Source organism: Equus asinus, chromosome 9 (genome assembly GCF_041296235.1).
Source record: "Equus asinus isolate D_3611 breed Donkey chromosome 9, EquAss-T2T_v2, whole genome shotgun sequence".
Classification (NCBI taxonomy): domain Eukaryota; kingdom Metazoa; phylum Chordata; class Mammalia; order Perissodactyla; family Equidae; genus Equus; species Equus asinus.
In genome coordinates, this window is record NC_091798.1 from 76,160,069 (window position 1) to 76,174,458 (window position 14,390).

The 14,390-nt window shown below is 36.8% G+C and overlaps 1 protein-coding gene across 9 annotated transcripts in view; it reads right to left on the reverse strand.

Moving 5' to 3' along the window:
- The window catches only part of ARSK (arylsulfatase family member K), a 64,949-nt gene that overhangs the window by 47,214 nt on the left and 3,345 nt on the right, over positions 1-14,390 (reverse strand). For 6 of the 9 annotated variants that reach the window (XR_011505936.1, XR_006533983.2, XM_044780038.2 and 3 more), the window contains exons 2-4: positions 9,553-9,682; positions 7,998-8,045; positions 4,291-4,450 (exon numbers count right to left, since the gene is read on the reverse strand). Coding sequence is in view for 7 of the 9 variants with exons in the window: in XM_044780038.2 (XP_044635973.2) it covers positions 4,291-4,450; positions 7,998-8,045; positions 9,553-9,682 (338 nt within the window). In the remaining 2 variants the exon portion in view is untranslated. Of the gene's footprint in view, positions 1-4,290; positions 4,451-7,997; positions 8,046-8,140; positions 8,265-9,552; positions 9,683-14,390 lie in introns of those variants that run through there. The other 3 variants (XM_014867629.3, XM_044780039.2, XM_014867634.3) reach the window with 3 other exon arrangements.

Consider the following 14,390-nt stretch of genomic DNA (forward strand, 5'->3'; position numbering starts at 1 on the left):
AAGGAGGAACCTTTAAAGTCATCTATTGTAAGCTCATTTGATGTACTGGAATCCTAAGTAGAGAAGTAACTTACCTAAGGTCTTATAGTCAGTAAATAGTATCTTAATGAGTAGTACCACCAATACTTGTTTAGCAGTTGTCTGGAAGAAACAAGTGTGTAGCTCTCAGAGTTCCCAGTATGGTGCAGTATATTATGGCTAGTAAGGGACACGTAGTTGGACTAATGTTCCTAAACTGGTACAAGAAGAAAGCATCACTTGATGCCTAAAAAAGACAGAGTACTGTAGAAATAAACTAATGATACTTGTAATTCTGGCTGAAAATATAAGGAGGTTCAGAAATGGCCAATTTCAGTGGTAAAGATAGCACAAATATCTAAAAACCTTGAGTTTTGATTTTAAGAGTCAGTCTATCAAAAACACTGAATGTTCCTATTTATAAAATTTGATACCGAGAGACCTTCTTTTTTCTGAGACGCATTTTTAAACCTGCACAGAAAAATCTGAAAGATAATGTGCCATACTTCATATAACCTTTGCAGACATGCTATTAACAGCAACCTTGACCTATCTGTAAGCCAAATGACTGTGTGGGGACATACAGCACTCATACAAACAGTTCCTATAGCTTACTTCAATTTCCTAAGTTCTGGTGAGAAGGTAAGTGAAAATATCCTACAGCAATTATTATACTGAAAATCATCTTTGACCTTCAAAATATCAGCATTTAAGGGGCTCTTTCCATTTTACTGATTTTAGAATTCCACATGAGAAAGAATAAACTTCTGAAAATTAAGAATATTTAAAACATTAAAAAACTGAAAAATGGGATATACCGTATTGAGGATAAATATAAAATATTAATAATGAACAAGTGCCATGACCCTTGGTTAAATAGAACATCAATGTTTACCAAATAATAAACTATAGGTAGTTTATTATCATCATAATAAATATTATAGAAAATTATCAATATAACTTTTTATTCTATTTATTCATTCATTTGACAAACATTTAATTGTGTACCTACAATGCACTGGTACTACGCTGGCAATGGGAATAAAGGAAGGAAAAAGAGAGAGTCCTTATCCTCCAGGAATTATTATCACATTGAGGAAAAAAGTTCAGGTCATCATGTTTTAACCATTTCATATACAGAACGACAGATATAGGGAGTACAAGTTGTTCAACCTCAGATTTTTTCAATTATTGGATTGATTGAGGAAATAGAGGAAATAACTTCAAAGAGAATACTATGAATAGCTGTATCTTACTTGGATTAATGTTATTTCTAAAAAGGAAAAGGATTTTAAAGAGACATTTGTGAAACTCAATGAAATAATTAGTAATGGAACATACTTTAGAAAAATAGGGGGTTATGTAAATATTAAACTACGATTCTGGTTAAACCATTTTTTATAACAACAATCTTTTCCCTTGATTAAATGCTTACTCTGGACCCGGCCCTGTTAAAGACTTTATATCACCTCATTTAATCCTTTTATATGATCTTTTATATTAACTCATTTAAAACTCAGTCATCCAATGGGGTGGGTATTATTAACTCCAGTTTACAGAGAAGAACACTTACAGAAGCAACTTACCCAAGGTCACATGGATGGTAAAAAGGGAAGCTGGGTGTCTAACTCTGTTCTGCTGGATTCCTTCTACCACGTTTACCGCCCCCCCCTCCCCGACTTTCTTTCTGTTACATTAGCCAGGCAGAGTGGGGGAAGAGCATTTTATACATGGACTTTTTTTGTAAAGGGACTAGCTTGTGCAATGGTCCAGGGGTAGTAAAAAACATGTTAAAGAAGTTTTTAAAAGACCAGGTACATACTGAGGGTCAGAGAGAGAGTGGTACGAAATGAGACTGGAAGTAGGCCGGGGCTAGATTATAAACCACGGGTCTTATAAACCATGTTGTGGATTTGGGATTTTAGCCCACCTGCAGAGAAAAAAACCATTGAAGGATTTTAAGCAGATAAGTAATTCGATCAAACGTATATTTTAGAAAGATCACTCGGGCTGCCTATAGAAAATGGGGCAGATAGAAGAAAAGAGTCCATTTAGAAGGTCACGTCAATAGTGTAGGCAAGAGATGATGGAAGCTTGGTGGAGATGGTAAGTGAATAAAATTGGAGAAATATTTTAGAAGTGGAACTGACAACATTTGGTGAAGGATTAGAAGACAGGGGTGGGAAAGAGATGTCAGGATCACTTTTGGGCATCAAGTATTGACATCTTTTAGATTTTGGAAGACAGAAAAGAAAGAAATTTAACATTAACCAGAAGAGCAAGATTAATGCTCAGATTATTCTAGATTATTTTAGTAACTGTTTACCCAAAACTCACTGTTTTAGTTTCCTAGGACTGCTGTAACAAATTATTACAAACTAGCGGCTTAAAACAACAGATTTAGGGGCTGGCCCCGTGGCCGAGTGGTTAAGTTCGCGCGCTCCGCTGCAGGCGGCCCAGTGTTTCGTTGGTTCGAATCCTGGGCGCGGACATGGCACTGCTCATCGGGCCACGCTGAGGCAGCGTCCCACATGCCACAACTAGAAGGACCCACAACGAAATATACAACTATGTACCGGGGGGCTTTGGGGAGAGAAAGGAGAAAAAAAAAAAAAATAAATAAATAAAAAATAAAAAATAAAAAAAAAACAACAGATTTATTCTCTCTGGAGGCTAGAAATCTGAGATCAAGGTGTTGGCAGGGTCAAGCTCCCTCTGAAGGCTCTAGGGAAGAATTCTTCCTTGCTTCCTCCTGGCTTCTGGTAACTGCCGGCGATCTTTGGCTTGTAGCTGTGATCACTCCAATCTCTGCCTCTGCCTTCACACTGCCTTCTGTGTGTGTCTGTGTCCTTTCCTCTTCTAGTAAGGATGCTAGGGCTCACTCTAAATCCAGGATGACTTCATCTTGAGGTTCTTGACTAATTACATCTGTAAGTAGGATCTATTTCCAAATAAGGTCACATTCTGAAGTTCCAGGTGGACATGAAGTTTTGGGAAACGCGATTCATCTCACTACACTTACATTATTTTTACTGAATTTATTTTTCTAGTTATCATTATCATCATCATCACTACTGCCATTACCATAACCCTCAATTAGTACCTGCTAGGCAAGAGGTATTGCTCTAAAGTTTTAATATGTATTTCCGCCGGGATCACAAGTATCGAGGGACCCCAAGATCACACCCAAGTTTGCTAGGGGGACTCAAAGGACTCAGCACATAGTTGGACTCATGGTTATGATTTATTACAGTGCAAGGACACAAAGCAAAATCAGCAATGGGAAAAGGTGCTTAGGGTAAGTCTGGAGGAAACCAGGTACGAATCTCCAAGTGAAGTCACAAAGGACACACTTAATTCCTCCAGCATTGAACTAGGATAATACATATGAAGTGCTGTCTAACAGAGAAGCTCACTGGAGACTCAGCACCCAAGTTGTTATTGGGGGCTGATCGTGCAGGCACCTTCTGCCTAGCACAAACCAGAATTCCTGATCCCAGAGGGAAAGCAGATGTTTAGCATAAACTACATTGTGCAAAGACTCTAGGTACACGGTAAGCCTCTTTTATCAGTAAGGGAATAGAGGGAACACTCCTGAAATTCAAGTTCCCAGATGTCAGCCAAGGGCCAACCTTCAAAGTAGGCCTTTCTAAAGGCAGTAGTCTCCGGCCTGCTATGTTAGCTCTTCCTGCACACATTATTTCACTTAATCCTCACAACAAAGAAATCAAAGTTCAGTTATTTCAGATAACGTTCCCAAGATTACACTACTATAGGTTAGTAGTAAACAGAGAAACTAGGATTCGAAAGTAGGCAATCTGATCCCAGATCTCTGCTCTTGTCCACTATGCTCGCTGCCTGGTTTCTGAGAACTTAGTAAAACGAAAAAAAAAAGTTACAATAGACTCATGTTGGAGAGAACTGACAAAAGCAAGTAGCAAGAAAGTTATAGTCTTTAAAACAGATTGTAAAGTGAATAATAAAGTAGCCACTATATAATGGAAACTCAACTAAAATCTTGGGTTAAACAATTTTATAGACACTATTTATAGACCTTTAATGTTTAAGAAAAACAAAATTACCAGCATATTGGTAATTTTAATATTTTAATAAGATTAAAAAAGCTAAAGTTTTAGCCAAATTAACACAATCAAGGGATTAAGAGGTTTCTGTTCACCATTGTGGAGAAATAAAAAAATAAAAAGAGTACATGTATGTGCTATAGCAGAGGGCAGCCTATTAGAATTATTTTTGTTTTATTTTATTTTTTACCTAACAGAGTGATGTCCTGAAGTATAGTCCAGTTTTCCAAATTTTTGTGTTAGGTAGCCATGCTTCTCCATGACATCCATCCATGTTGTATAATTTGGATCTAGGCCCTTAAAGTTATTCCAAGATTCTGTTAAGTGAGTGAAGAGACCACTCCACATTGCTGGGTGAAAAAAAAAAAGGAATTGAGATTAGTGTAAAGCTTAACAATTTGTTTTAACTATTAAAACAGTTTTCCAAGAAAGGAGTCTTCTAGTTTAGAGCTCACGCTCTGGAGTGACTCATAATCTGCATTAGGTGCTTTACCCAACATTTCTGATTATTACCTCATTTTATCAAGGGGAAAACTCTGCAAGGAGTTACTAGTTCCATTTTACAGGTGAGTCTCTAAGGCTTACAGGGTAAGTTGCTTAAGGTAAATGCAGCAGGAATTAAAGAGCCTGTCTGACTTTAGAGTCTTTTTTCAATCATAAAAATAATCACTAAGTATTTATTGGTTAATTTTCCAAGTTAGTCAACTGAAGTACAGATCTCATTTCCTCAAAATCCTCAAGGATTTTCCCTATTCCTTGTCTTTCCACAAAAAATTTAAGTGTACTATGTCTTCTCTCTCATTTTCTACAACTATGATTGTTTATTCAATAAATTGTTCTTCAAGTATTAAGGGAGAAATAGACAGCAATACAATAACACTAGGAGACTTCAACACCCCACTGTCAACAATGGCTAGATAATCCAGACAGAAAATAAGTAGGGAAACACTAGACTTCAACTACACATTAGACTAGATGGACTTAACAGACATTTACAGAACCTTCCATCCAAAAGCAACAGAATACACGTTCTTCTCAAGTGCACACGAACATTCTCTAGGATAGGTCATATGTTAGGCCACAAAACAAGTCTTAATAAATTTTAGAAGACTGACATGATATCAAGCATCTTTTTTTGACAACAATGGTATGAAGTTAGAAATCAAATACAAGAATACTGGAAAATTCACAAATATGTGGAGATTAAACAACATGCTACTGAACAACCAATGAGTCAAAGAAGAAATCAAAAGAGAAATCAAAAAATATCTTGAGACAAATGAAAATGGAAATACAACATACCAAAACTAACATGATGCAGAAAAAGCATTTCTAAGAGGGAAGTCCATAGCAAAAAATACTTGTATTAAAAAAAGAGAGAGTTGGGGGCTGGCCCCATGGCTGAGTGGTTAAGTTCACGCACTCTGCACTCCGCAGGATACAAAATTATTATACAAAAGTCAGCTGCGTTTCTATACACTAACAACAAACTATCAGAAAGAGAAATTAAGAAAACAATCCCATTTACAATTGAATAAAAGAACAGAACAAAATACCTAGGAATAAATTTAATAAAGGAAGTGAAAGATCTGTACAACGAAAACTATCAGACATTGAAGATGACACAAATGAATGGAAAGATTCTGTGCTCCTGGATTGGAAGAATTAATATTATTAAAATGTCCATACTACCCAAAGCAATCTATGGACTCAATGTAATCCCTATCAAAATTCCAATGGCATTTTTCGTTTTTTTTTTTTTTTAAACTTTGACATCTGAGCTAACATTTGTTGCCAATCTTCCTCTTTTTTTTTTCCTTCTTCTTCTCCCCAAAGACCCCCAGTACATAGTTGTATATTCTAGTTGTAGGTCCTTCTATTTGTTCATTGTGGGATGCCACCTCAGCATGGCCTGATGAGTGGTGCCATGTCCACGCCCAGGATCCAAACCGGCGAAACCCTGGGCAGCTGAAGCAGATCATGTGAACGTAACCACTCAGGCACAGGGCCAGCCCCCAGTGGCACTTTTCAAAGAAATAGAACAAACAATCCTAAAATTTGTATGGAACCACATAAGACTCCAAATAGCCAAAGCAATCTTGAGAAAGAAGAACTAAGCTGGAGGCATCACACTTTCTGATTTCTAACTCTATTACAAAGCTATATCTTCAGACAGCATGGTACTGGCATAAAAATAGATACAAAGATAAAAATAGAATAAAGAGCCCAGAAATAAATTCATGCATATATGGTCAGTTAATTTATGACAAAGGAGTCAAGAATATACAATGGGAAAAGGATAGTCTCTTCAATAAATTGTGTTGGGAAACCTGGACCCCTATCTTATACTATACACAAAAATCAACCCAAAATGGATTAGAGACTTGAATGTGAGGCCTGAAACTGTGAAACTCCTGGAAGAAAACATAGTGGGTAAGCTCCTTGACACTAGTCTTGACAATAATTTTTTGGATTTGACACCAAAAGCATAAGCAACAAAAGCAAAATTAAACAAGTGGGACTACATCAAACTAAAAAGCTTCTGCACAGCAAAGGAAACCATCAACAAAATGAAAAAGCAACCTATGGAATGGGAGAAAATATTAGCAAATCACCTATCTGATAAGGGATTGACAGCCAAAATATATAAAGCACTCATACAACTCAACAACAAAAACCCAAACAATACAATTAAAAAATGAGCAGAGGAACTGAACATTTTTCCAAAGATCTAGAGATAGCCAACAGGTACACTAATAGCAATAGTGCAATAGCACTAATCTTCAGGAAAATGCAAATCAAAACCTCAATGAGATATCACCTCATACATGTTGTAATGGCTATCATCAAAAAGACAGGAGATAATGCGTGTTGATGATGACGTGGAGAAAAGTGAACCCTCATGCACACTGTTGGTGGGAATGGAAACTGGTAAAGCCACTATGGAAAAGAGTACGGAGGTTCCTCAAAAAATTACAACTAGAACTACCACACGATCCAGCAATTTCATTTCTGGGTATATATCTGAAGGAAACAAAATTCTTATCTCAAAGAGATATCTGCACCCCCATGTTCATTGCAGCATTATTTACAACAGCCAAGACATGGAAACAACCTAAGTGTCCATCAATGGATGAATGGATAAAAAGAAATGTGATGTGAGATACATACACATATGCGAGTGCGTGCACACACACACACACAGACACACACTGGAATTTGTTCAGCTGTAAAAAAAGAAAGAAGTCCTGCCTTTGCGACAACATGGATAGACCTTGAAGGCATTATGCTAAATGAAATAAGTCAGACAGAGAAAGACAGAAAGTGTATGATCTTACTTATATGTGGAATCTTAAAAAAAACTGAATTCACAGAAACAGAACAGACTGGGTGGTTGCCAGAGGCAGGAGTTGAGGGGTGGGGAAAAGGGTGACAGTGGTGAAAAGGTACAAATTTCCAGTTATAAGATAAATAAGTTCAGGGGATGTATTGTACAGGATGGTGTAACTATGGTTAACAATACTGTATTGTATATTTGAAAGTTGCTAAGAGAGTAGATCTGAAAAGTTCTTACCATAAGAAAAAAAATTCCTAACTATAGGAGGTGATGGACGTTAACTAAATTTATCGTGACAATCATTTTGCAATATATACATATATCAAATCATCATGTTGTATGTCTTAAATTAATATGTTTTATGTCAACTACATCTCAATAAAACTGGAAAAAATAAATCCTTTTCTTTTTCTCATTTTTGTGTACACACATAGTAGGTTTGAATAAGCTTTCTCTTCTCATCTACAAAAATGCTTCCTTTTGAGGAGTGGGATGGGGGATTACCTGGGTTCGAATCCCAATTATGCCAATTTCTGAGGGGCTTTTGACAAGTTACTTACCTTTCTGTACTTCAGTTTTCATCTGCAAAATGTGGATAATAACATTAGCTACAAAATGAGGATTATATAAATTAGTACATGTAAGGCACTCAGAATATTGCCAGGCACACAGAAAGGATGCAATATACGTTAGTTTTTCTTACTATTATTCCTTCTCTTTGTTCAAACTCTTCAAAATATACTTCTTCTGGGAAAAACATCACCTAACATTTTCGAAATTTTGGAGTTCAGTGCTTTTTCATTCATTATTTTATGTGATGCTCAGAACGACTCTGGGAGGAACACAGCATAAAACAGCATTTTGTAGACAAGGAAATTGACTTGCTTGACATGGTCTTTTGAGGATTAGCATCTGGGTCATCACCTCACCCTAGTCCACTGCTCATTCCACTTGCTCAGTAAGTAATGTAAAATTAGGGGCCAGCCCGGTGGCGCAGCGGTTAAGTGCGCATGTTCTGCTTCGGCAGCCCCGGGTTTGAGGCTCGGATCCCGGGTGCAGACATGGCACCACCTGGCAAGCCATGCTGTGTTAGGCGTCCCACATATAAAGTAGAGGAAGATGGGCACGGATGTTAGTACAGGGCCAGTCTTCCTCACCAAAAAGAGGAGGATTGGCAGCAGTTAACTCAGGGCTAATCTTCCTCAAAAAAAAAAAAAAAAAGAATATAAAATTAACAAAACTGTTTTTTAATATGCTTTGTCCTTCATCATTGAAATATCATTTATAACATATTAGGTTTCCTTTAATCACTGGTGACTATATAGTTGAGAGAGCTGCAAATGGAGGTGAAAGAATCTATGAACTCAAATCACAGAGAATATCATGTCAGGAACTTACAGACAAAAACAAATCGTTGAGTCCTGTTTATGAGTTCTGAGGCGAACAATCATAAATTAGAAAGACAGAAGAAAAGGAAAGAACTCTGTCAGAGAAGAGACAGAAATTATAAAAATGGCAGTTTCCTCCTATTTCTCAATTATTCATGGCTTAATGTCAGTGATATTATGCCATTAAAACTATGCCTATTTGTTAAATTACTATAATAAAAGTGAACAATCAGATTTGATATAAAGTGAATTGAGACTGAAGAGAAAGAGATAAAGTACGTAATCTGAAATAATATGGAAAAATTCGGGTCATCCTGATGTATGAGAAGTCCTAACTGCTTTGTGGTATCCTCTGAAGTCTCCTCCCAACTCTCTGTACTACTGCTGAAAAATTTTCCTTGGAAATAGAACTATTCTAGGAAATAAGGGTATTACCTCATTTGCTTGGATAGTCAAAAGATTCTTAGTCGCCAGTCATAAGGAAGGGAAACAGTAGCACATGAACTAAATACCATCTTAGAGGACAAAAATTCCTACTTTTGAAAAATAGAAATTCTAGTAACTCCAATACCCAATGCATACCTTAGAGCACACACTTACATTAAAACTTTTTATTATTAGGTGCCAAATCTGACTTACAATCCTACTTTTGGGTATACTCTTTTAAATTGTGGAAATATTTTCAGTTGTGGCCACGTTCTTTCATTAATATTAAGCGTTCTCATACCTGCGCGCGATGGGCAACAGATTGGAGAGTTTGTGTAGGCATTCAGAAAGGAAGTGCCATGTGCTTTCATGAAGTCGATAAAAGGAAGTTTCACTACCTGACTTCCTGGATAAAATGTTAGCCTTCCATCCTGGAATAAAGAAATTTAATTAACACTGATTGTATCACAAAAGAAGAAAATTATTTCCTCTAATTTTAACCATAAAATTCACAAGTAGCAAAGGACTTCAATATGTTCCTAAGAATCTTCAAAAGATAAAATCAAGCACAGAGATTGTTATCAGCACTGGCTCATAATACAGGGAATTCAACTCAGTGTTACACTTGAATTCATTTGAATACAGTAAATAAATTATAGGGCCTCCTGGAAAGTTCTTTTGGGGGATGATGGACTGACTGAACAAATATTTACTGAGTATTTACTATGTGCCAGGCACTGTGAAAGATCTGGAGATACAATGGGGAATAAAATAGAGTCCATGGCCCCATGAAGCTTATGGTCTAGCGGGGAAGGCAAAAAGTACACTGGTAAATAAACCATGACTAATTACAAATTGTGATATGTGTTTTGAAAGGAACTTGAGATACAGAATAACAAAGGAGACCTACTTCAGATAGAGTGAACAGGGAACGTTTCTCTGGGAAGTATAAGACATAAAGAATGAGAAGGAGCTAGATATTCAAATAATTTAAGGGTCATGTAAAGTTAGAGATAAGTGGAGATAGGAACTAGGCAGCTACATAAATGAGCCTGAAGATTAGAAGAGGTATTTGGGTTGTAGATACACATTTTGGAATTGAATTGGGAATTGAACTCTCCTTGGTAAAGAGCAAAGACAAATAAAAATATTCTAGTCCTGGAGTTATATCTATTACATGTTTTCAATATAATTATAAATAAAGTACAGTTTAAAAAATGAGCCAATCCAAAATACAGGATATACATAAACTCTTGAGATGTCTGAGGTTTCCAAATGGATATTTAAAGTAGGCTGTTGGGTACAGACATGAATCTGGAACTCAGAGAAGTCTATCCTGGTGAAATAAACTTGGGAGTCTTTAGCATATTCATGGTATTGAAACCTGTGAGGTTGAATTAAATCTTTTAGGGAGAGAGTGAAAAAGAGAAGAAAGAAAGGAACCCAGTGGAAGCCCTGAGGTGTCCTAAAAGGCAGCATAAGAAACTGAGAAAGAATGGCCAGTGAGGGAGGAAGAAATCAGAAGACTGAGTCCCATGAAAGCCGAGAGAAGACAGTATGTCAAGAAGGAGGTAAAGTCAGCTGTGTTCAGAGAGTACTTAAAATAAGGCTAGAAAATGCACACTGGAACCACAGCGGAGTGACAGTTGTAATCTAGACAAGAGCATTTTCAATGGAGTGGTAGGGATGGGCAGCTAAACTAGAAAAGCGAAAAGGGAATAGAAGGTAAGACAGCAGGTGAAAAAAATTCTTCTAAGAAGTTATTTTGCAAAGGGACAGAAAAATGGGATAGATGTTAGAGACTAGAGTGTTAGCAGGAAGAGATTGTGGGATTAAAGTCAGGTTTTTTGTTTTTTTTTTTTAAGAGCCTGCTTGTATGCCAAAATAACCACTTCTGGCGGGAATAACCATTGAATGCCCAGCAAATAACTACTGATTCCTCAATGATGAGCTGGGAAGATCAAGGCAAAAGTGCATATTCTCACCTCATAAGAATTTCTTTAGACCCATAAATTCAAATTCTCAGAAACTTATCCTCACAAATCCCAGATGCCTACATGTCTTATTCTTAGAATCTTTTGGATATGGAAGATAATAACCATTTGTGGCCACTGCTTGGAGTCTAGACCACCCAGCCACCCAGGCTTATTTGGTTGGATGGATGGAGCAGGAGTTCATGGCAGAAGCACTGTGATGCTATACAATTCAAGTCCTGCAGGCTAGGTTCAAATTGGTCTCACTACCACTGCAAATGGCTACTGCAGCATAACAATAACTCATGCATCAGATTAAAATCCATGTTAGTGATTTCTTAACTCATTTCTATGATTAGTACAAGGACTTCATCTAGATTGAAAGCAAGAATCTTTAATGTGCAGTACAGCAGGGATGGCAAGAGGGAGGAGGGGATAACTGCCCCATTTGGGGAAGTTTCTAACGTGGAACGTGTGAAAGGTGGTCTATGTCAGGATTACCGCTTGAGATATCAGGCACTCGATAAATATTTAGTGAATAAAATGAAATGACTCTTCAATCCAGAGCTGTTCAGTTTACAAAAGAAAAATTTGATATGTTCCAAATTCAACAGTGTATTTTTGCACAGCTTAATAAACCTGGATTAAGTACTTCAATGGCAAGGTTTCTATTTGGTTAGGTTCTTAGGAAATATTTAAATTATGATACGCATATTCTCAATGTCAAAAGCACACCAATAATACTCTAAATGAGGATCAAAATCATATTAGAGAAAATATTAAATATTTTCTGGAAGTTTTGGTTTTTAACTTCATGCAGTTTTTACACACTAGCAAATAACTTTAAAAATAGGCTACAACTGGTACCATTGATAACGGTATCAATGGGAGATGGTCTATATAATAATTCTGAACTGAAATGGATCTTAACACGGGTAGCTGATGAAAAAGAGAGAAAGTAAGTTTTCCCTAGTATGGTAATGTGGATTACAATGGATAGTCAGTCATAGGTCAAAGTACAGTTCCATCAAACTTAGTTGGGAGAGAAAATCTTGCAGAATTGTTTTCAGGATAACTTCTATAATTTACTAATAGCCCATTTCAATTTTCTTAAGGCCATTCCCATGGTTCAAACAAATTAAGTACTCTAATACTGGGCATTTGAAAAGGAAAAAGAGGCCCATTAATTGGCTTGCTGCATAAAAGTGACAAATAATACCAACTGCCTTAATTTCTACATTCTGCTATCATTCTTGACTCTCATGAGTCCAGGCATTTTTCCCCTTGGGATGGATGAGTCTTTTGGTAGATATGATTTTGTGATTTGGATTGCTTCTTCAAGAACCATAATTGGTACTCAGTTCCTCATCATTCTGGGCCAGGGAAAACCAGTGAAGATTAGATGTCAAGGCATCATTTTAATGAAAGAACATAAGAGTAACTTTAACTGTCTGCTCTGTTATCACAAGACTATTTATAGCATTCTTTTCAGATCTGTCCATCAGACTGAATGAGATTCTCACTAAGACTCTGGTATACCTCCCTGTCCCACCTTCCACTCCTGAAACTTCACCAAAACTAAAACCATTGCAGGTGCGGGGGTGGGAGGAGGGAGGTGAAAGAGGATGCTTATGTCCTTTAAGACCCAGACAGAAGTGCTTATTTTCTCTCTTTTTAAAAAACGAGTTTATTAAGATACAATTCAAATACTATACTACTCACTCATTCAATTTGTGCAATTCAGTGGTTTTCAGTATATTCAGAGAGTTGTACAACCATCAGCACAATCGATTTTAGAATATTCTCATCATCCCCAAAAGAAAGCCCGCACTCCTTAGCCATCACCCTCTAATCCTCCCAGTCCCCCACATCCTAGGCAACTGCTAATCTGTCTGTCTCTACTTTCTGTCTCTATAGATTTGATTTCTCTGGACATTTCTTATAAATAGAATAGTACAATATGTGGTCCTTTGTGACTAGCTTTTTTTCATTTAGCATAATGACTTCTAGGTTCATCTATATTGCAGCATGTATGAATATTGCACTTATTTTTTATTGTTGAATAATATTACTAAATTTTATTTATCTATTTATCAGTTGATGGATAGGTATTTGGGGTTGTTTCCACTTTCTGGCAGTATTATAATACTGTTATGAATATTCATATACAAGTTTTTGTGTAGACATATATTTTCATTTCTCTTGGATATATACCTAGAAGTGAAATTGCTGGATCATATGGTAACTCATATTAAAACATTTCATGAATTGCTAAACTTTTCCAAAGTGGCTGCACAATTTTACATTCCCACCAGTAGTATATGAGGGTTGCAATTCCCCCATATCTTTGCCAACTCTAGGTACTGTGTCTTTTTGATTCTAACTGTCTTAGTGGGTGTGAATTTGTGTCTTATTGTGGTTTTGATTTGCATCTCCCTAATGATTAGCGATGTTGAGTATCTTTTCATGTGCTTATTGGCCATTTGTTTATCTTCTTTGGAGAACTGTCTATTTAGAGCTTTTGCTCATTTTTTAACTGCCTAATTGAAGGTCACAAAGATTGCAGCTATGTTTTATTCTAAGAGTTTTATAGTTTCAGCTTTTATGTTTGAATCATTGATTCATTTTGAGTTAATTTTTGAAAATGGTGTGAAGCAGAGTCCAACTTCATTCTTCTTTTTTTTTTTAAGGAAGCTTAGCCCTGAGCAAACTACTGTCAATCCTCCTCTTTTTTTTTTTTGCTGAGGAAGACTGGCCCTGAGCTAACATCCATGCCCATCTTCCTCTGCTTTATACATGGGACGTCTACCACAGCATGGCTTTTGCCAAGCGGTGCCATGTCTGCACCCGGGATCTGAACCGGCGAACCCCAGGCCGCCAAGAAGCAGAACATGCGAACTTAACCACTGCGCCACCAGGCTGGCCCCCAACTTCATTCTTCTGCATGTGGATATTCAGTTTTCCCAGCACTATTTGTTGAAAAGACTATTCTTTCCCTATTAAATGGTCTTGGCATCCTTGTTGAAAACCAATTAACTATAAACGTGAGAGTTTATTTCTGTACTTTCAATTCTATTCCACTGATCAATATGTCTGTCTATCCTTACATCAGTAACACACTATCTTGATTATTGCAGTTTGTAGTAAGTTTTGAAATTAGAAAGCA